The sequence below is a fragment of the Danio rerio genome, chromosome 20 (assembly GCF_049306965.1).
Source record: "Danio rerio strain Tuebingen ecotype United States chromosome 20, GRCz12tu, whole genome shotgun sequence".
NCBI classification, from domain to species: domain Eukaryota; kingdom Metazoa; phylum Chordata; class Actinopteri; order Cypriniformes; family Danionidae; genus Danio; species Danio rerio.
In genome coordinates, this window is record NC_133195.1 from 22,489,944 (window position 1) to 22,511,367 (window position 21,424).

Here is a 21,424-nt window from a genome sequence, read left to right on the forward strand (position 1 = left end):
CTCAGACGAGGATCAAACCCAGGTCAGCGGCATCGTGATCTAATGTGCTAACCACTGGACCACAACAGTTGTATACAGAGAGGTGGCTCATCTGAGTTATATTATCATTATATATAAAAAGAACAGAGCTGCGGTAAAATAATGAATAAGAAGACTGTGGTCAAGTAAATAAATAAATTAATTTAAAAAGTGTGACTGCTGAGAGCAACAGATTCTGGAGCTAGGGACACCGGCCCTCACGGCCAAAAAAGGGACCGGCCCACCGGGAATTCTCCCAGTCCTCCCGATTAGCCAATCCGGGCCTGTCATTCACCTTAGTGACAATCACACAGTATGAACTATTAAGGACGCGTTATGAGAGAATCACCATTCAGATATTTGGCATGCTAAACATCTGGACCAGTCGGCGATTCAAATTATGCTGTGTGAAATGTTTTCTGATTAAAAAATAACATCTGCGATCCTCAGCCAATAAGAGAGCAGCATTCACTAGTACGGGTACCTGCAGGCCAGTGGGAGGTTAGGTGAGAAATTAAAAATGCTCATTTTTAGTTTATCTGGACTCATGAAATGGAGGAAAAACAAGTGTAAATTTGGCAGGAGCACTGTCTGTTTGACGTGTCATCTGATCAACATCAAAATCAGGTCGAAAAGTAAAAAAAGGTTGAGGAGAAATTACTAATTTTCTTCAAAAAGCCAGGTGAGCAAGTTTACAAGTTTCTAAAGCTAAAGCCTTCTTTTTCCATTAACGAAAGATATATTATGTTACTTTGCATTGTTTCCATGTCACTTCTCGTATTTGTTTGGTTGCGAGACGTAGTTTGAACAAAATTGTCAGGGATTCTTCCTATTTTAAAGTCATGCAGTGTGAACTCTCCTGTAGTCATTCCATCCTACAGTGTAAACTCTGCACCGGCAGAACGCTAACCCAGATAGTCATGCAGTGTGAAAACATCTGTGACACAACTACTTTGAAAATCATGCAGTCTGAACTGAAAGAGAACCATTTCAACAGAGAGATCGTGACTGCACACAATCTGTGTGCGCGCATGCAATGATGAGTGAAAGGACTGGCAGTAGTTCGTTTCTATAGGCCTGTTTGACTGTGCTTTCTCTCTCTCTCTCTCTCTTTCTCTCTCTCTCGTGTTACTATAAAGGGCTCGCAATATTTACAGAAATTATTTAAACTACAATATCTGCAATCCTGCCGTAACTGGTAGTGAGTGACAGGATAATCTCAAGTTGGAGATGATAAAGCAAGTTGTCTCTATGGGTTTGAGGAAAAGTACATGTCAGATATTTCAGCAATGAAATGTATCAAAATATAGATATTTTATTAAAATTACCACGTAGTTCTCCGCTCATTTCATCTGAGCTCATTTACAGCATGATCGTTGTTATGAGGATGAGCTCTTCAAAGCTGCTGAAATGACGGCTTTTCCGGTGTTTGGAAATCTTGGCTTTATTGGATTCGTTTACTCGGAAGTCAATGAATCTTTATTGAGGTCAAAGGTTTTAATATCAATTCAAGCTGTAGCTGTACTTTGCACAAAAGTAAACTATAAAATAGGCTACAAATAGGCAACATGGGGGCAAAAACTCAATTAAACGTGTGTTTTTGCAATTCTTTCTTTTCCTTTAATACTATTTTCAATTATATCACAATTAAATACTCAGAAAACTGTAATACTTTTAATCAAATATTAAAAATATTTGTAAAATGTATTCCACTAATCAATATTTCAATCTTCCACATTTACAAGTCTGTCACATTGCAGTAGAAAGAATCAAGCAACGTAAACAACCATTAGCATATTTGTGACACTTTCTCCAACATCAACAGCAATATGTTGACTTGAGAAGCGTGACCAAATGTTGTAAAAAATGCACTGAATGTTTGATGCACTAATTAGATTAAAATACAACATTGGCCGGCGGCCCCTGGGAGGCTGGCAGGAAGACTTTGATTTCAGTCCAGTCAGTATTTACAGAAGCCTCGTGTCTTCTTGCAAAGATGGTGTTTTTTGGCAAGACTTCACAGTGCTGAAGCATGCTGACAGATAACGGCGAGACATCGCTTTCTCCAAAAAGAACACAAATATAATTAAATATCAAAACGCACGTGTCTTCCTGGTATTATTTTTTTACACTATTATCTGAAGAGAATTGTGTGGGTGTTTGCCTCGGCTCTTCAGGAAGGCTTCATGCTAAGTATAGCAGCACTGCATTGCAAATAGTTTGTTTTGTTTTGACATTTAAAACAAAGCTCTCTTGTGCTGTGTGTTTGTGTGTGATGATTGTGTGATACTGTAACTGAAGTCAAATAATTTAACCATATGATACTAAAGAACCCAAAAGTAGCTCTGTTGGTTAGATAAGCTATTGTTTTATATGGTATTCTCATACACTCTCAAATTAAAAATTGTATTGCATTAATTGTATTGGTAAATTTGTATGAATTTGAGTGATACATGTATACACTACCTGACAAAAGTATTGTTGCCTATCCAAGTTTTAGCAACAGCAAATAATAACATGACTTTTAGTTGATCATTTGGTATCAGATGTGGCTTATATGAAAGTCAAAGGCCTCTAGATTACACTTATTTTACCTAAATAAAATATTATCATGCCTTGATTTTTATTCATTAATTTTCTTTTCGGCTTTGTTTATTATTGCCGTTGCCACAGCGGCCAACTTATCCAGCATATGTTTTACGCAGTGGATTCCCTTCCAGCTGCAACCCATGACTGGAAAACATTCATACACACCCATTTATACACATACACTACGAACAATTTAGCCTATCCAATTCACCTGTACCGCATGTGTTTGGACTTGTGGGGAGCACCCAGAGGAAACCCACGCAAACACGGGGAGAACATGCAAATTCCACACAGAAACGCCAACTGACCCATCCCAGGCTCGAACCACCGACCTTCTTGCTGTAGGCGAATGTGCTACCCACTGCGTAACCGTGTAAATAAAGTAAATAAAACACGATTCATCAGAAAAATCTACCCTCTGACACTTTTCCAAATGATCAACTAAAAATTAAGTTATTATTCGTTGATTTTACAACTGCGATCGACGACAAGACTTTTGTCAGGCAGTGTACACTCCACTGAGAGTTGGGCTTTCATACTGAGACAAAGATATACAAAATTTTGAAATGTTTGTCCTTTGCTTTCCAAAAAAGGTTTTCTTAATCCTTTTGAGTATATATATATATATATATATATATATATATATATATATATATATATATATATATATATATATATATATATTATTAAATATTATTTTATTTTTTTTAAATACTTACCAACTTACAAACACTTACAAAGATTTGTTTACCAGCATTGGTTCACGGTAACAACTCAAAAGTCTATTCATTATTAAAAAATTTTATTAATTTGTTAACAATTTGTTAATTCCACTGTTGTTTTATGACAAAATAATAACATTAAATATTTAATATACAAACATACACATTTTTCAAAAAATACTTGCAAAGTAACACTGATATCTATAACTTTAAACTCTAAAATCCATAAACATATAATTAGAATTACAGTATTGTAATTCACTGGGCCTGCATCCTCAAATACAGAAAACAGGGAAAATATATATTATTAGATGCTCTTGTCAAACCTGGAATTTTATTATTATTATTATTATTATTGTTGTTGTTGTTGTTGTTGTTGTTGTTGTTGTTATTATTATTATTATTTATCTACACTCTTAAAGACTTCTGTTATTTTATTTTTTTTCCGACAACTGAAGTGCCAGAAAAAAGTAAAATAATAGCTGTTAAATTACAGAAATGTACCATAAAATGACAGTCGTTAAATTACAGAAATTTACCGTAAAATAACAGACATTAAATTACAGTAATTTACCAGTATCTTAAATTTAAGGATATTTTAGTAATTTAACCTGTTATTTTGTGGTAAATTTCTAAAATTTAATGTCTGTTATGTCTGTATTTTTTACAGTGTATATTAGAATAAAACATACTGTACTGCAAAAAAATCACTTTGAGTTTTCACTTGAGATGAAATACTCTTTTAGTGCACTTCAATGAAGATATTTTGTCCTGAAGGTCCTGAGAAGAATTAATGTTTTATGAAGCCCCCCTGTTTATTTTTCCCTAAATTTCTAAAACATAATAGTTTTAATAACTCATTTCTAATAACTTTATCTTTGCCATGATGACAGTAAATAATATTTGACTAACATTTTTCAAGACACTTCTACACAGCTTAAAGTGACATTTAAAGGCTTAACTAGGTTAGTTAGGCAAGTTAGGGTAATTAGGCAAGTCATTGTATAACAGTGGTTTGTTTTGTAGACTATCAAAAACAAATACATTTTAAAGAGGCTAATAATTTAATCTTAAAAAATTAAAAAACTGTTTTATTCTAGCCGAAATAAAACAAATAAGGCTTTCTTCAGAAGAAAGAAATATCAGACATACTGTTAACATTCCCTTGCTCTGTTGAATATCATTAAGAAATATATAAAAAATATTAAAAAGTCAAAGTGGGGGCTAACAATTCGGATTTCAACTGTATATAAATAAAATAAAATAAAAAACACAAAAAAATGTCCATACAAATGCACAAGATTTAAAGATGTCAAGATTGTCAAAAGAAACAAAAAGCAAAGCTGATTAAAAACTGCTAATGCTGTTTTGGTATTTGATATTATTTTTTAAATCTTGCACTAGGCTGAAGCCCCCAAAACACAGTTGCTATGAATAGCAAATAAATAGCAGCAGAGACTTCAGACTCCCCTTTAACAATGCAGCTGTTATGATGCAACATAATTGTAACATACAAAACTTTGATGACATTGCCTCCCTCCCACTACAAATACACAGATTGTGTAAACTAAGTACTGTCAAATTATTTTGACAAATGCTTTCACTTGCTTCTCAAGCATTTGGCCTAACACACAGAAAAAAACAGCATCATTTGCACAGTTAATGTAATGATACACAAAACTGCAGCGTACAACTCTTTTTCCACTTTTTAATCTAAAAGTAGCCTGTAATAAAAAAAAAAATACTATAATCCAGCCTGTTGTGATCATAGAATAAACAGTGCGGTCAGGAGGGCTCTTGCATCACCCTAAAAAATGCTCTTGTCTTCACAAAAGTAAGTAATTAGATTGAAATATAGATTTAATTTGTGGTCAGGTCTCATTGATTATAAAACTTCCACAAGGAAACAGATTAATTTCCAGAAAATGGTTTTAGCAAGTTTTTGAAAGGATGAATGAACAGCTATAGAGAAACATTTAAAGGAACACTACACTTTTTGATTTGAAAGTAGGTTTATTTTACAAGTCTCCTACAGTTAAACAGTTAAGTTTTATGATTTTTAAATCCATTTAGCTGACTTCCAGGTCTGGTGGGAGCACTTTTAGCTCAGCTTAGCATAAATTATTGAATCCGAATACACCATTAGCAAATCACTCAAGTGACCAGAGTTTCGATCATTTTAATCTAAAAAGCTTTACTCTTCTGTAGTTACATTGTGCACTAAGACTGGCGGAAATTAAAAAGGTGGGAGCAGATAATATACTCTCGTTCTGGTGTAATAATCAAGCAACTTTGCTGATGATATAATGCAACAGCTGAAAATCGGCTAACTTCCCTGTATAAACACAAGCAATAGGGTTCAAATTGATAAAGTTCAGGATCTGCACTAAAGTAAATTTGTTCTGAATCATCTTTCACAAATGTCTCCATGGCTGCAAGCACCACTCTCTGTGTAAGCAGGTGGTCACATTAACTATATTGACAGAAGTTAGATGATTTTTCAGGTGCTGTGTAATACCATTGTGCCTGCTACAGCCATAGAACAAAGCAATTTTTCATGGTCCGCTGGTCTTAGTACAAAATGTAAATACAGAGGAGTCGAGCTTCAAAAGGGAAAATTATTTACATTTTTTTTTTTCTTTTGATCGAGAAGCTAATGGTCTAATTAGATTGGGGGAAAATTAGGATATTTTGAAAAATGCGGGTTGCTGGGACCCATTGATTCGACCAGTGCATTTTTCTTTCTTTCCTGGAAGTTAGGTGCCAGCAACCATCATTGTTTGAAATATCTTCTTTTGTGTTATGCAGAAGAAAGAATATCCTAACGGTTAATGCAACACTGATTTGCATACACTCATAAAATTATTTTTGCTGCTTGTTCAAACTACTTAACTAAAATGAGTTAAAACAACACTATTCTTAAGTTTTTTTTTTTTTTTCGGACAACATGAAGGAATTCTGTGGAACCAAGCATTTTTACAGTGTAGCACAACCTACACTCAAAAAAAAAAATAAAATACTTTTGCTGCTTGTCCAAACTTAGATTTGTAAAATCAATTAAGTGAACTTAATCCTGCAAAGTGCTTTTACTGGTATTTAAATCATAATCTAGCTCCAACCTATCTCTCAGAGCTGTTGCACTTTTACATTCCCGTAAGATGTCTTCGATCAAGTGATCAAAATCTTCTTGTAGTTCCTCAGTCCAGACTGAAACAAAGAGGGGACAGAGCTTCATGTGACGGACCACTTTGCCCCTTGAGGTTAGAATGGCTCCATCACTATCTATTTTTAATTCACTCCTAAAAACATTTAGCTTGGCTTATCAATATTATTTTTATAGTCATTTCTACTGTTATTTTTTAAAATTTATTCTGTCATTTCTCTTGGCTTTTTTTTTATGCTTTTATAATCTGTCTTTTTGTTTTATGCACAACACTTTGGTCAGTCTTGTGACTGTTTAAAATTTGCTCTATAAATAAATGAACTGGAATTTAAACTTAATCGAATTGTGTTGGGATATCATCAAGGAATTGTGTGGAACCCTGTTGTTTCTTTACTGTGAGAAAAAGCTGAATCAGCAAAGACGGATTCCACAGTGTGTCATCTGTGTAACAGCTTATAGCGCATACAGTAAGTAACATGAATAAAAAAAAAGAAATGTGAAAGTAAAGAACTCAGATACTATTCACTTGGCTTTTGGAGTAGAGCTGAATCTTTATATGCTCTCCTCATAACACTTCCTTACACTCTGGGAGCCACCTCTGAGCACAGTCAGGATTGAACAGAATTATTTGACTACATTATTTCATGTTGAACATTCATGGGTTTGGAAATATGACTTGTCTGGATGGTTTCAAGATCATTAACAGAGTAACTTTCCAGTCCATCTTGTGAGATTTGATTATGTGAAATAAATGCAATCCTCTGATCAACACTGATTGCAAGATACAGTCAATTCCTTTGAGATTAAATAGAAAAGCCATATCATTTACACTGTGCATGTTAATACACGATGAAAGAATGACAAGATGAGTAAATTAACACAATTAAATCTTTATTGATATCCTCAGTGTATTACACTGCATATAACAAATTATTAATATTCATGCCAGTGTGGTAAAAATAAACACTTTTCCCCATCTCCCTCATAAATACTATCATAACAATATTTCTTTTACACTGATAAAAAGGCAGTCTCATTTACAGTGGAAAAGGAGCTTAATCAACTCAGTGGTCACTGCTTCCAAAAGGGCAAGAGGAGCCTGGGCAGCACTTCAGCTATGAGGACTGATGAGAGCAATGAAAATCTGCTGACAACTGAAAACATGCAAAGAGAAAGTGAAGACTGACCCTCTAGCCAGTGTGTGAACTGCAGATGCTTTATCTAACACCTCTTTTTTATCCTGGCTACTGCTTTCATTTTAAACATGAGGTAAATGTTTAGTCTTTATCTTTACAGTGCCTGTAAAATACATTCACTTCATGTTTTATTTATGTGTTTTAATTTGACAGCATTGAATCACACAGATTGTGGTTATTTAACTGTTTAGTGGTGGTTATTCATCACAAAAGGAAAAGTGTAATGTACTCATTATCATGTTGTTCTATAAGACTACTGTTGGAAAACAAATGAAGCTGTTTTTCTGTCAGTTTTGGGAGATTTTTGTCAGCCTGCTGATTCAAAATGAAATGTTAAATGGCTATATATCAACATATGAGATTATAGCTAATATATTTGAACATGTTTACATATCTGTAATTCCAATGAATGAAAAATATATGCAAACTACCATTTTTGTAATATTTTGAAATATATATCCGCTGTGTAAAACATATGCTGGAAAAGTTGGCAATTCATTCTGCTATGGCAACCCCTGATAAATAAAGAGACTAAGTTGAAGGAAAATGAATGAATGAATGACATCCAAATATGGACTTGTATGTCATATATGGAATGTGCATATATTGCCATATTTCATATTGCCATGTCTATGTGGGCCACAGACTTTGATGCTTTAAAATATTCATAAAGAGATCCAATTTGAATCCATTTGAATCAAAAAGTTTAATCCAAGTGAATTTTTAGGCTTGCCTAAACAGTTTTGGATTCAGATTTGAGTACAGAAGCTTAACTTCTATTAACTGGACTCCGTACTCTATTTACTTTGCATTAAAATGGTCAGGAACACCTGTGTAGTCATTAATATTAAATAATGTAGTCATTATTTCATACTTAAAGTATTTTTGAGTTAAACCCTCTTATTCATTTGGCATAAAATGTTTGATTTTTAACAATGTTTTGACGCATGACAATGTTTTAAAACAACTGACTTTCAACGGAGGGACAGAAATCTCTCATTTTCATTCATTCATTTTCTTGTCGGCTTAGTCCCTTTATTAATCCGGGGTTTCCATAGCGGAATGAACTGCCAACTTATCCAGCAAGTTTTTATGCAGAGGATGCCCTTCCAGCTGCAACCCATCTCTGGGAAACATCCACACACACCCACACACACTCATACACTACGGACAATTTAGCCTATCCAATTCACCTGTGGGGGAAATCGGAGTACCCGGAGAAAACCCACACGAAGGCAGGAGGAACATGCAAACTCCACACAGAAACGCCAACTGAGCCGAGGTTCGAACCAGCGACCCAGCGACCTTCTTGCTGTGAGTCGACATCACTACCTACTGCGCCACTGCCTCGCCATCTCTCATTTTGATTGAAAATAATTTAATTTGTGCTAGTAACATGGACAAAAGTCTTGTTAGTTTGAAATAACACATGATTCAATTATTCGAATTTAAGGTGAACTAACCCTTTCAGCTGGGTTTTTGACACTGATCTACAGGGAATAAGGCTTTAATTCAGCTTTAAATTCTCTGCAAATGTCATTATAACCAATGATATGCTTTCATACTTTCCTCAACGTGTTACTGGTGTAGTCACATTAGTTTATAGTCACATACTTGTTAAAGATATATTTAAAATGACTTGAGTGCAGCCTCTGATGATTATAAATATTCTCTCTGTAAAGTCCAAGTTTTGGTGAGTCAGAACTGCGGCAGAATTTAAACCAACACTCTAAGCAACTCTACAAAAAAAAAAAAAAAAAAAAGAATCGAAATGCACAAGCCAGAAGATGGATTCAAGACATTTTCCAAGTCAATGAATATGTCTTGGAGTTAAATCAGAAATTAAGAAATGGAAAAAGTTCAGTCACAGCGCTATGGGAGAGTGACAAAGAGAAACCACTGTTGGCATTTGCGTGAAGTTTTGCCAGTAGACATGTGGGGGACTTTGATGCCAGCTGAAAGGGGGTTCTGTTGTCTGATGAGACTAAAACTGAGCTTTCTAGACATCAAACCTGATGCCATGTTTAGTGTGAGCCATGATCACAAAGACACCAGTCACACTACAGGGATGCTTCTCTGCTGAAAAGAAAGGCCCTGGCAGGTGAGGGTAAATGAATTTGATAAAATACAAAAAAGGCGACGCAGTGGCGCAGTAGGTAGTGCTGTCGCCTCACAGCAAGAAGGTCCCTGGTTCGAGCCTTGGTTGGGTAGGTTGGCATTTCTGTGTGAAGTTTGTATGTTTGCGTGGGTTTCCTCAGGGTGCTCCAGTTTCCCCCACAAGTCCAAAGACACAGGTACAGGTGACTTAGATAGAAGGAATGAATGAAAATTCAGTAAAGTTCTGGGGGAGATTTTAAGACAAGCGTGACTTTAAGGAGTCTTTGCTTCACAAAAAAAATGGTGACCTCAAAGATAAAGCTCCAATCTTGAATGTCAATTTATGTAAAAACTTGATAAAGGCTCATCTGCTTAAGATATTTATGCAACCTCACAACCTCACATTAAGTAAGGGATAATGTACATCTAAGCAGTTGTTCTCACCGATTATTGCAGATATCTTTCTGGAATACTTGATTATTATTGGTCACTGACAAAAGTCTTGTCGTCGATCCCAAATGTAGGAGCAACAAATAATAACTTCACTTCAAGTTGATCATTTGGTAAAGTGACAGAAGGTAGATTTTTCAGAATCCTCTGCTGCATCCTAATCATCACAAATACTGCAGAAGACCTACAGTATTGGAACCTGCATGGATACATGATTCTCACAGAAATCAGTCAAGTTTAGTAAAGGAAAAGTCATGGTTTGGGGTTTACATTCAGTATGGGAGGCGTGCAAGAGATCTGCAGAGTGGATGGGAGCATACACTGCCCAAGGTATCAAGATATTTGTGCTGCCCATTACATTACAAACTACAGGAGAGGGCAAATCCTTCAGCAGGATAACGCTCCTTCTCAGACTTCAGCCTCCACATCATAATGCCTGAAAGCAAAGAAGGTCAAGGTGCTCCATGATTGGCCAGCCCAGTCACATGACTTGACTATTATTAAGCATGTCTGGGGTAAGATGGAGGAGGCATTAAAGATGAGTCCAAAGAATCTTGATAAACTCTGATAGTCCTGCAAGAAAGCTTTCTTTGCCATTTCAGATTACTTTTTTAATCAATTATTTTTCCACTGCACCATGACTTTATATAATATCCTGTACATTACTTCTGTTAAAGGACAAGACTTTTGTCTAAGCAAGTCAAGTTATTATTTGTTGTTCCTAAAACTTGGATAGGCGACAAGATTTTTGTCAGGTAGTGCATGTTATTCCCAGATAACAACCCTGAAGCAAACAACAAAAGATAATCTGGAAACGTCTTTGTAGACCAGTAGATCAAATTTGTAGATCAGTGTATGCTCCATTCAGCCATTTTCGTTTCCATTATCTTTACTTTTAATAAAAGAATTAATGAACTATTATGCCTCAGAACAATGTCTTGCGTCAGTTTTAGTAGCTATGTAAAAAAGCAGGATAAAGTACATCCAGCCGGTTATTGTCAAAAGATAAAGCTCTTCAGTCTTATACAACATTACTCAGCTTCATATCTTCAGGCTTTTTCCTGCAATAACAACTGGCTGGATGTGCTTTATCCCTTACAAACCTTGCAATGTCACAAATGACCAATCAGAATTGTGTATTTTACAGAATAATGAGCATTTACACACACACACGCACGCACGCACACACACACACACACACACACACACACACACACACACACACACACACACACACACACACACACACACACACACACACACACACACACACACACACACAATTTTAAGAAATCTGACAAAAAAGCCAAAACATGTCATATGAGGGTAATTGTTGTAAAACAATATAACAAGAAAACATTTTCGCATTAGTGCTGATTACAAAAGTATTTCTCTTTCATTTTCCCCACCTGAAATACCTCATAGGTTTGATTTATCAGTTATTGTCAAAAATCTATTTGTCTTTAGAGAAAAATGATCTGACTGTCATGGCATGAATCATTTTAAAGGCACTGTAGCTAATAATTTGGGATAATATACAGTAATTATGTGATATTAGACTGTTATAGGTAAAACTTGGTCATTCATTTGCTCTTTTTTATTTATACAGTCTGTGGGCTTGATACATACTGAATATATTGAGTTATTGTTTATAATTCTACAGATTGTGGTGCATGGCCAGCATAAATTGGTAGTCATTTAAAACCTCCTGTATTGGCACAAAATGTCTTCATCATGTACTTTATGACGTGTTTTTATGATTAGTGCCCAGGTCTCTGCCCATTTTGTACATGTGCATGAAAAGTTGCAGCAAATCACTGCTTTGGCAGGCAATAATCATTCTCATTGGCATTAGGTTTTTTTTATACAGTTCAAAAATGCAGCATGCAGTCAGATGCCAGAGTCCAAAAACTCACTGGGCCTTTAGTGCTCACTGTCGGCTCCAGCGGGTGTAAGGATCGGGCACATCATCCAAAACCCTCCCCACTCCCAAAAATTTCCAATACCCACAAAGCTTTTCAGAAACTGTGTGTAATCCTCAGAACTGACACCCCGGGGTTCACACAGCGAGTCAGAGCCATTATTATGGAGACTCACGTCGTCTGCAACACTATTACAGCTTTTAGCATCTATTATATCAATCTCTTCAATTTCATAGAGACTCACAGAATAATCCCTTCACTGTCTGTGCTCCTCTCTGCTGGGCTGAATGACAGGAAAAATAACTCAAACAGAATAAAGGAGCACTGGATGCTGGAACCTCAAGGCATGAAACCGGTATATTAAAAAGTGTTTTATTTTTTATGAAGCTTAATGCATGAGTTCGTATTAGAGGATGTTATTGTTGATATTAAACATTTTTATGTTGATAGTTCCCAAAAAAAGAAAAAAATTCTGTTATTCTGACTTGTAATTATACTCTTCTAGAGTTTCTTTTGTGGAATGCAAGACGTGAAGTGTTAAAGACTCTTTAAAGCAGGTCACACACCAGAAGCGCTACCCCACAGTGCCATGAATTTTAGAATTCTAGACATAGGTTTCTATGCGTCCAGCCACGACTCAGGACACTGTTCATATTTCTGCCGCACCACTGAGAGCCATGTGAATACTTTCATTTTAAATATCATGTGAATGTACGCGTCTGGTGTGCGATTCTTCCAACTGTCATGTGCGCGTTGTGTTGCGGCGCCGAGCAGCGAATCCGGTGTGTGACCTGCTTAAGGGTGCTTTCACACTAGCCCTTTTGGTCCGCATCTGGGTTCGTTTGACATCAGAGTAGGGTACGTTTAGTTAGAGTGAAAGTGTCTTCAAGAACTCATGTGCGCACCTAAGAACTGTACCCAACTCCACCTGAAAGAGGTTGTCTGGGGTACGGTTCATGCAAACTCTGGTCTAGTTCACTTATGGTGTGAATGCAATCGTACCAAATTTTAGAAGTGAACCACCAAATGTACAACAAACTATCATTTGAGCCAGGGCAAGCACAGGAATAATGTCTGCTTGCCTCCTCCAAAAACAGCTTCTGCAGACATAGCGTGATGTTCTTAACGTTTAGAATAATTTTTCAGTGAGTCGGTTTCTGTATGTCCAAAATTAAAAAGATTTAGTTAAAGTAGAATGACTGCGATGTGCGGACATATTTACGTTTTGATGCTTTGCTTTCGTTTCCATCACCCAGCAACAGCCGTGCACACAACAGCAGCGTGATGATGCAAGCGTACTGGGGTTCAGAAGGAAAAAAGACGGTGTGAAAACAAACCAACCAAGAAGGTGACAGGGAGGGGACAATCGAACTAGGGTATGGTCGAGGCAACTAAACTAAGTGTGAAAGCAACCTAAGACTTAAAGATATCTTTAAGACTTGTCATCTTATATTGAAGACTTTAGTTTAATTTGAAGAAAGAAAGAAAGAAAGAAAGAAAGAAAGAAAGAAAGAAAGAAAGAAAGAAAGAAAGAAAGGACAGATGGACAAAAGGAAAGGAAAGGAAGGAAGAAAGAAAGAAAGAAAGAAAGAAAGAAAGAAAGAAAGAAAGAAAGAAAGAAAGAAAGAAAGAAAGAAAGAAAGAAAGAAAGAAAGAAAGAAAGAAAGGACGGATGGACAGGAAGGAAGGAAAGGAAGGAAGGAAGGAAGGAAAGGAAGGAAGGAAGAAAGAAAGAAAGAAAGAAAGAAAGAAAGAAAGAAAGAAAGAAAGAAAGAAAGAAAGAAAGAAAGAAAGAAAGAAAGAAAGAAATAAATTTACTTTTCACTTTTTTCAATCTTCAATGTTTAATATTTATTCCCACTAAATATGCAAATTGAAGATAACCATCAATTGCTGGTAACCAAGAAAAAAAAAAAGTAAAACTAATGGGTCCAAAAATGTTTTGGATGCCCAAATACTTTGGCTACTTTTTGGAAGATCTAAAGAAGTTTTGGATTAACCTGAGAAGGAGTAAATCTTTACAATTACTAATTTTGAGTGTACAATCAATTTAAATTATTTATTAAAAACTGCTTTTAGTCTAGCAGAAATAAAACAACTAAGATATAAGAAAAATATTATCATACTATGAAAATGTCCTTGCTCTGTAAAACATAATTTGGGAAATATTTAAAATAACAATAAAAAGAAATTCAGGGGGCTGATAAATCTGACTTCAACTGTATATTTACCATATTTATGATACTGATTGATCAGATTAAAGTAAAATACAGAATACATAATTATATTTAAAAAATTGTATTATCTTTTTTTATAAAGCACACTGTCAATATATATTCAGTTTTTTTTTTTAAATATGTCAAGTAAGTTATATTTTTCTCAATGAATTTTGAACATTTTGCATTCTTGTCATTTACAAACCAGAATAACTCAGTAAAGCTTTTATCGCCATGCACTGGTGACAGGTAATAATGAGATCAGGAAATTGCTTAAAGGATGTAATCTGTAATGTCATTACAAAAGTACTAATGTCTTTGGTCCCAGTGAACATCATAAACTCTAAAATTATGATTAAACAAAAAAGATTAGTTTGAACTAATATTATTATCTGAGCACTTACAGTGATGAGCATGTGTTTATCAAGGAGAGAACCAAATTAGGGAATAAGTGGAGGGATATGCGATAAGGCTATTGCTGGAATACTGTTGCTTGTTTGTGGATCTTTCAACAGGAATAATTTCTTGTTACAGTATCTATAGGCAGTAACAGTAAAAGGAATACAACCATACACCTGTTGTTGTTGTATTTATCTTCATGGACTCCATTCACTTGTGTTTGGTGTGAGCATCACTTATATTGACTAATAATATTACAATAGAACTAGTGGGAAATAAGAGGTGAAGGGGCATTAGTCATTACACTGTAAACCATCTAAAGCACCCGCGAGTATGCTGATATGCAGTGAGTCACCAACTGTGAACTTAATAAGATACTATTTGGAAAATTCCCCACAGCACTTTCAAATGACCAACTCAGTGGTACTTCCAAAACCACACTGCTTAGTAAACAGTTTGGTGTGTTTTTAGGTTAGGGATCAAAAGTTAAATATTTCAAAATACCCATCTGAACTTAAATGAATTGTGGGTGATACATATTGATATCTCTTTGGAAACAATACTAAGAATCCATGACTGTTCGTATGTAACACGCTATGTTGATGTCATGCAAAGAATTCAGGGCATGCTTGTATAATTTCCAAATGACTTAAAGGTGTTCATGCTTTCGCAAAATGCAGCCCCCCCCCCCCCTTTGTGACTTGCACTTTGTATGTTTGCATAATTGATAAGGGGAAAACAATTAGTCCCTAGTCCTACCATGCCAGAGCTAAATCCATCCAGCATGCAGATATATCTGTCTAAAACATGAAAAACAGCCCCCACCTAAAAATGGGTAAATCATTTCTGTCTTATCTATCATTACGTTCCACAAAATAAATACAAAAAGGCGATAATGATAATGGAATTTGAAACAGTGTCTGTGATGAGATGGGTTTCTCATATCAAAAAATGAGTTATTGGATTATCTCCTTAATCAAATTCAAGAATCATTTAGGCAAACAATCTTGCAAACTTCCAATTATGCTTATAAAAGAGAACTGCATACTGGAGGGGGAAGAAATATCGAGCAAAAAAAAAAAAAGGACAGTTCAGCCAAATATGAATGTTCTGCTATCATTCACTTGCCCTCATGTCAGTTCAAACCTGTATGGCTTTCTTCTTTCAATTACAAAGTCTTGAAACTTGTACAGACAATCAAAATCTGTAGGATCTAATGCTCATTTCGACACCTTGCCTTTCATGAAATGGTCAAAAGTTTGGAAAGACTTGTGGGTAGGTATGTTTGGGTGAACTATCCTTTCAATTGGTCATTTAAGGTGGAGGTATAAACCAAGCCTGATTCTGCCTTACAGCAACCCAAGATCCCACATCTGGGGCATCAAGCCGTCACTCAAAGAGAAAATGCCCTGAAATATCACCTGGTTAAAAGATCCCATGTGCAAGGTCAGAATAAAATCATCTCCGCATGCAGCCGACTCCGTACGTGTACAAGCAAACCACTATCCGTACAGAAGATTTCATTGGCAGGCCAGATTCCAGCTGGACATGCAAGGATATATTTACAACAGCAAAGATCCTTCCTCTGATCACCAGTATTCACCTTTCCTTCCTGAGTGAGAGGAAGGGCAAGTGATAAATAAAAACAGCATATCAATATCTAAATATATTTCTCCTAATTCAAAGCGGCCCATCATCGCCCTCCGTCTCTGGAGTGACGGGCTGAGAAACAGCAAATATGTCCTGGCACTCAAGTGTGGTTTTTGGCGAGGAGGTCTGGGAAGGTGGAGAAGGTTTCCTTTTTTCGGAGAGAAGTCTTAAAATCTCCCCTACCTGGTCCTCCAGAGCCGCTAGTCGGCTGTTTAATGTCTGGATGTCACCTTTCAGTTCCTGCTTTGCCTCGTACAAGCTGTTCTGAAGCACAGCCTGGTCTGGAACAGGCTGAAAGTGAATCCCCCGAAGAGTCACGTCTACCACTCCTGGACTAGGCTGATCAAAAGGGCTCCTTTCCATTGAGCACCTATCATAAGGGCTACGCGAATCCCCTACTCGGTCAATACGCAAGTCACTCTTTGTGATTCCACTGTCACAAGAATCAGTCTTGTGTAGGGCACTATTCTCATCAGTCTCCTCGCTACTGTTACTGTTTCCACTGGGACCCTCTTTCTGGGACCCACCACCCTCTGCTTCCTGGCCCTTCCTGTCCTCTGAGATTGCATTCAGGGGCTGAGATACATCCCCCCACTCCTCTTCCTTCTGCTGTGGCTGTTTCTCTAATTCCAGTGGAAGCATTGGAGATGATCCGGATGCAATGTTATGGAAACGCATCCAGCCTCGTCCCTTTCCTGCTCTGGGTTTCACAGGACTTGTTACCTTTAGACAATTCGAGTCCTCTGCACCAAGGTTGGGCTTGAGCTCCATAGCCTCATGACCTTCACTCATGTTCGTTTCCTCAGTCTGAGCGTAGGCTAGGGCACTCTGTATTGGGGTTATTTGTGAGACAGTCACGACACAAGAACCACCATTACCATTTCCCGAGCCAGGGGCCCCATTTTGCATAGGGGCCACGTGTTGGTGTTGAAGGGAATGATGTCCCTGGTACTGGGGCTGATATTGCTGCTGATGAAGCTGGTGGGACAGCGGATGGAGGTGGTGTTCTACCTGAAACTGGTTCCTCTCCAGGTCATACTGGGATGGACCTTGTGTGCGCATCTCCTTTTGCTGTTTGAATTTTTGGAAGAGCTTGCGGACAGGATGGTCCACAGGGATAGACAATGTCACCTCATTCTTTTGGTGTCTCCTCTCTTCTTCCTCCTTCTTTACATCTGCAATCTTGCGGAAAACAATCTGTGAAGACATAAAGATGTATAAGAAATCTGGGTAGCACTTTAGTTTGTCACAATTAACTAAAGGCTTATTACTTGCATATTATAAAGATATTAACTGTTTTAGTACTTATAAAGTATGATCTTATTCTACATACCTGATCCTACCTAATACCTAAACCAAACTACAACCTTAATACATTTTAATAAGCAGCTAATTAGGAGCTTATTGAGCTACAGTAATAGCCTTACTGTGCATTCACACCAAAAGGCGACAAGAGCATCAAAAAAGCCAGAAGTCATTCGTTTTCAATGGGAGCCGGTGTTGATAAGCAGCGGGGAGCGGCAAGGCATGTGTTCGTCAACGTGAGTGGTAAGTCTCACGTTAACTATAATGACAGGACTAAACAGTATTGCTGCTTTTATATTTCAGACATGGACCCATATTGAATACGTAGAGCAAAGCCACACTACATGCAACAACTTGATCTTCCATAGTTAAATTAATTTGATCTTAAAATCAACAACATTTTCATGCTATAAAGTATGTTTTTATGCAGGAATGTAACTAATTTGCTGCAAAGTTGGGATAAATCTAGCTAATTCAGACAACGTTGTCCCCAAGGCAGCCTGAGCGAACAATGACACCCTCATCACCTTTGTTGTGAACGCACAGTTAATTAATGGTTTATCAATAGCGTGAATTGTACATTGTATCAAAGTGGTACCGAAATCTGTATGTCTGCCAGGAGTGAATAAAATACAGATTTGACACAAGCATGACAGACACTAGGCATGAAGAATTTTCATGGTGCTTAAATCATCCACTTGCTGAAGGCATCTGAGCCAGAATGTATTTGTCATGGCTAATGTTGCTGAGAGAAATTCATCAACATGTGACCTTTACATCCAAAGCAGAGGGGAATAGGTCACCATATATAACTCCTGATAATACTTTAGATCTTACAGCTATGGTGCTTAATTTCTACTTCCAAGTAAAGTGACATTTTAAAAATTGGTAAATATTGTACCTTTCTGGGTGTAAGATCTTGTCACAGTACTCTTTTGTAAGGGACATCTGTGTAGCTTATTTGCCAATAAAAGGTTTGTATTTATTTATAATGTATCTATCTATTTATTGATCATTTTTACACAGGAAAAGATTTAAAGATAAGCGGGCCTAAACCAGCACAAAGCAGGTTCGCTCAGGAAAGCTTGAAACATAGATTTGCATGTTTTTTGAAGTGAAAAACAGCGCTTGAGACTTGTAGCGGCAAATTCGAGCCGTTGCAGTAACATATATGTGTACGTGCTTAGACAAAAATAAATCAAACGTTTACACGCGCTCAGCTCTCTTTGCCCGGATGCACATTCTAATTTACAGATGTGCAAGTTTTGTCTGTGACTTCACATTTTTGGATGCAGGTGTGTGAATGTGTTTTGCACCATATTCACTGCAACAACAGTAGCATCGAACATGAGCGGATGACTTTCTGTATTTGTGATTCGTCCGATGGGATTTGTGCATCTGCACTGAAGGATTTGAAAAGGTGTAAATGTTGCGTTGTGTTTGTTGGGGACAAAAATACCAACACACAAATTTGCTCTGTAAGTACAAATGTATTGATACACATTTGCAAATTTGCTCTGCGAGTACAAATTGAATGATACACATTTATTGCTATTCTTTACAACTACAAATAAAACTTTTACAGCTGCTTGGGAATTTTGCACCCAAAATACCTTTATAGACAGGCTACTATCTCAGTGTCTACAACAATAGTTGACCATCAGATGACGAGCATAGGATTTATTTTAAATAAAAGTCTCAGTCTTGGTATTGTTTTTAGATGTTGTAGGATCTCAATCCAGGCTTTTGTGAATACATAAAAGAAAGATCACTGTCCATAAAATCTGGTAACGGCGTTAATTTGTTGCAAATCTAGTGGAACGATCCGTCCTTGTATTAAGTTTTGGTATAAGCACAAAGGGCTGCTAGGGTAGCACGATTTAAAACTTGATCCAGTTTAATTCATGTGTTCATAGTGTTATTTTGAAATAATCAGGCATTAGAGAGTGTCCAACCAGAAAGTCTATTGTGGGTCTTATAGGCCCTATTGTACAGTCTAGCTATTGGCTCCAAGATATCATTTGTTGTGATTGACCAAACAGGCAAACTGTATGACAAGGTGGACAAAATGAAGGCATGAAGATAAGTTTCAGAAACAGGAAAAGGCTAATTTGTCCTAATTTTCCCATAAACAATCAAAAAAAAAAAAAAACAGCTTTTGTTTCAGCTTTTTATAGACATTTTGAACATGTCACAATAAGTAAAGTGATAATCAAGACTGATTCCCAAATATTGATATGTGGATACAATAGAAAGTTTTTGATTTGAGAAAGTGATGGGAATGTATATGGATAACTTTTGCCTACAGTAGGTGAGTAAAAGTAAATACATATTAAAGGTACATGTTGCTTACATTTTATTTAAAACATGCCGTTATTATTATTTTTTTTTGTTGACAAAACCAAATACAAAAGTAGCCCTATTCGAATGGTAATAGTTTCTCAGGGGGAAGTAAGAGATTCCCACCATTTACAAGGGAAAGTTGATAGTTTTGAATCCTGAATGTCTTTTTTTTTCTGTAATGATTAGCATGAAATTAACTGTTTTTTTACATAACAGAGGTTGTGTGATAAATTAATTGCTTTCTAAACCCACATCACTGAGTTTCTAATGGACATCAATCCAAAAATCATTTTGTAAATCATGTTTTGGCCACTGAACACACCATATGGTTGCACTTCATAGTAATCTGCATCAGAAAAATGATGAAACTAGAATGGACACTTACACAAAGTGCTAGAAATGTAATGTCCGTATGTGGCATGATGCTGCCTTTTTGTTGTGGTCTAATGCAATTGGTTGTTTTCAGGACAATCACACCAGCACTGATGTTGATGCCCTGTGTGAATTTAGCATGTGTTTGATCAGGGTTAGTGCTGGAAACTGGATTGTATTTGATTCCACATATAAATACTATAGCTTCTGATTGAGGATGTGAATAATCATGTAAAACATTTAATTCTAGGTCGGTACAATTTAAAAAAATAATGATGTCCTACTCGAAATGTTTTTTGTCTGAAATATTGTTTTTAATCATTGATTAGCTGGACAATTATGGAATATTTTCCTTCACAAACATCCCCACTGAGAAACAACTGCCATCCAAATAGTTCTAATTAAAAATTCATTCATTCATTCATTCATTTTCTCTTCGGCTTAGTCCCTTTATTAATCTGGGGTCACCACAGTGGAATGAATCGCCAACTTATCCAGCATATGTTTTATGATGCCCTTCCAGCTGCAACCCATCAGTGGAAAACACCCATACACTCTAATTCACACACGTACCGCATGTCTTTGGAGTTGTGGGGGAAAGCAGAGCCCCTGGAGGAAACCCACGTGAAAGTGGGGAGAACATGCAAACTCCACACAGAAATGCCAACTGACCAGGCCGAGGCTTGAAACGGCAACCTTCTTGCTATGAGGTGACAGCACTACCTACTGCACCACCACGTCGCCCTAATTAAAAATTATTCACCCCAATTTTCCGTAAGCTGTAATGAGTCTGACATAATCAAACATAAAATAATATAAAATGATTTAAAAAAAAACCTTTATGCTATTGAATAAACCAGTATATCACTATTATATCACTGTATAAACTATAGTAAAGCTAGGTTCCTGTGTCAGGAAGAGCACTTAATGATTTACAAAGCGGTACAAAAGACTTACTGTAGTATTTGCTTTCATGCTTGCA

General features: G+C 36.5%; 1 protein-coding gene across 2 annotated transcripts in view; it reads right to left on the reverse strand.

Moving 5' to 3' along the window:
* Window positions 1-7,364: 7,364 nt before the first annotated feature.
* kcnh5a (potassium voltage-gated channel, subfamily H (eag-related), member 5a) overlaps window positions 7,365-21,424 on the reverse strand; it is a 227,768-nt gene continuing 213,708 nt past the window's right edge. The window contains exons 12-13 of one of the 2 annotated variants that reach the window (XM_073932538.1): window positions 16,194-17,619; window positions 7,365-7,646 (exon numbers count right to left, since the gene is read on the reverse strand). In XM_073932538.1, the coding sequence (XP_073788639.1) occupies window positions 16,453-17,619 (1,167 nt within the window). In that variant the 3' untranslated portion in view covers window positions 7,365-7,646; window positions 16,194-16,452. 2 annotated transcript variants of the gene reach the window in all.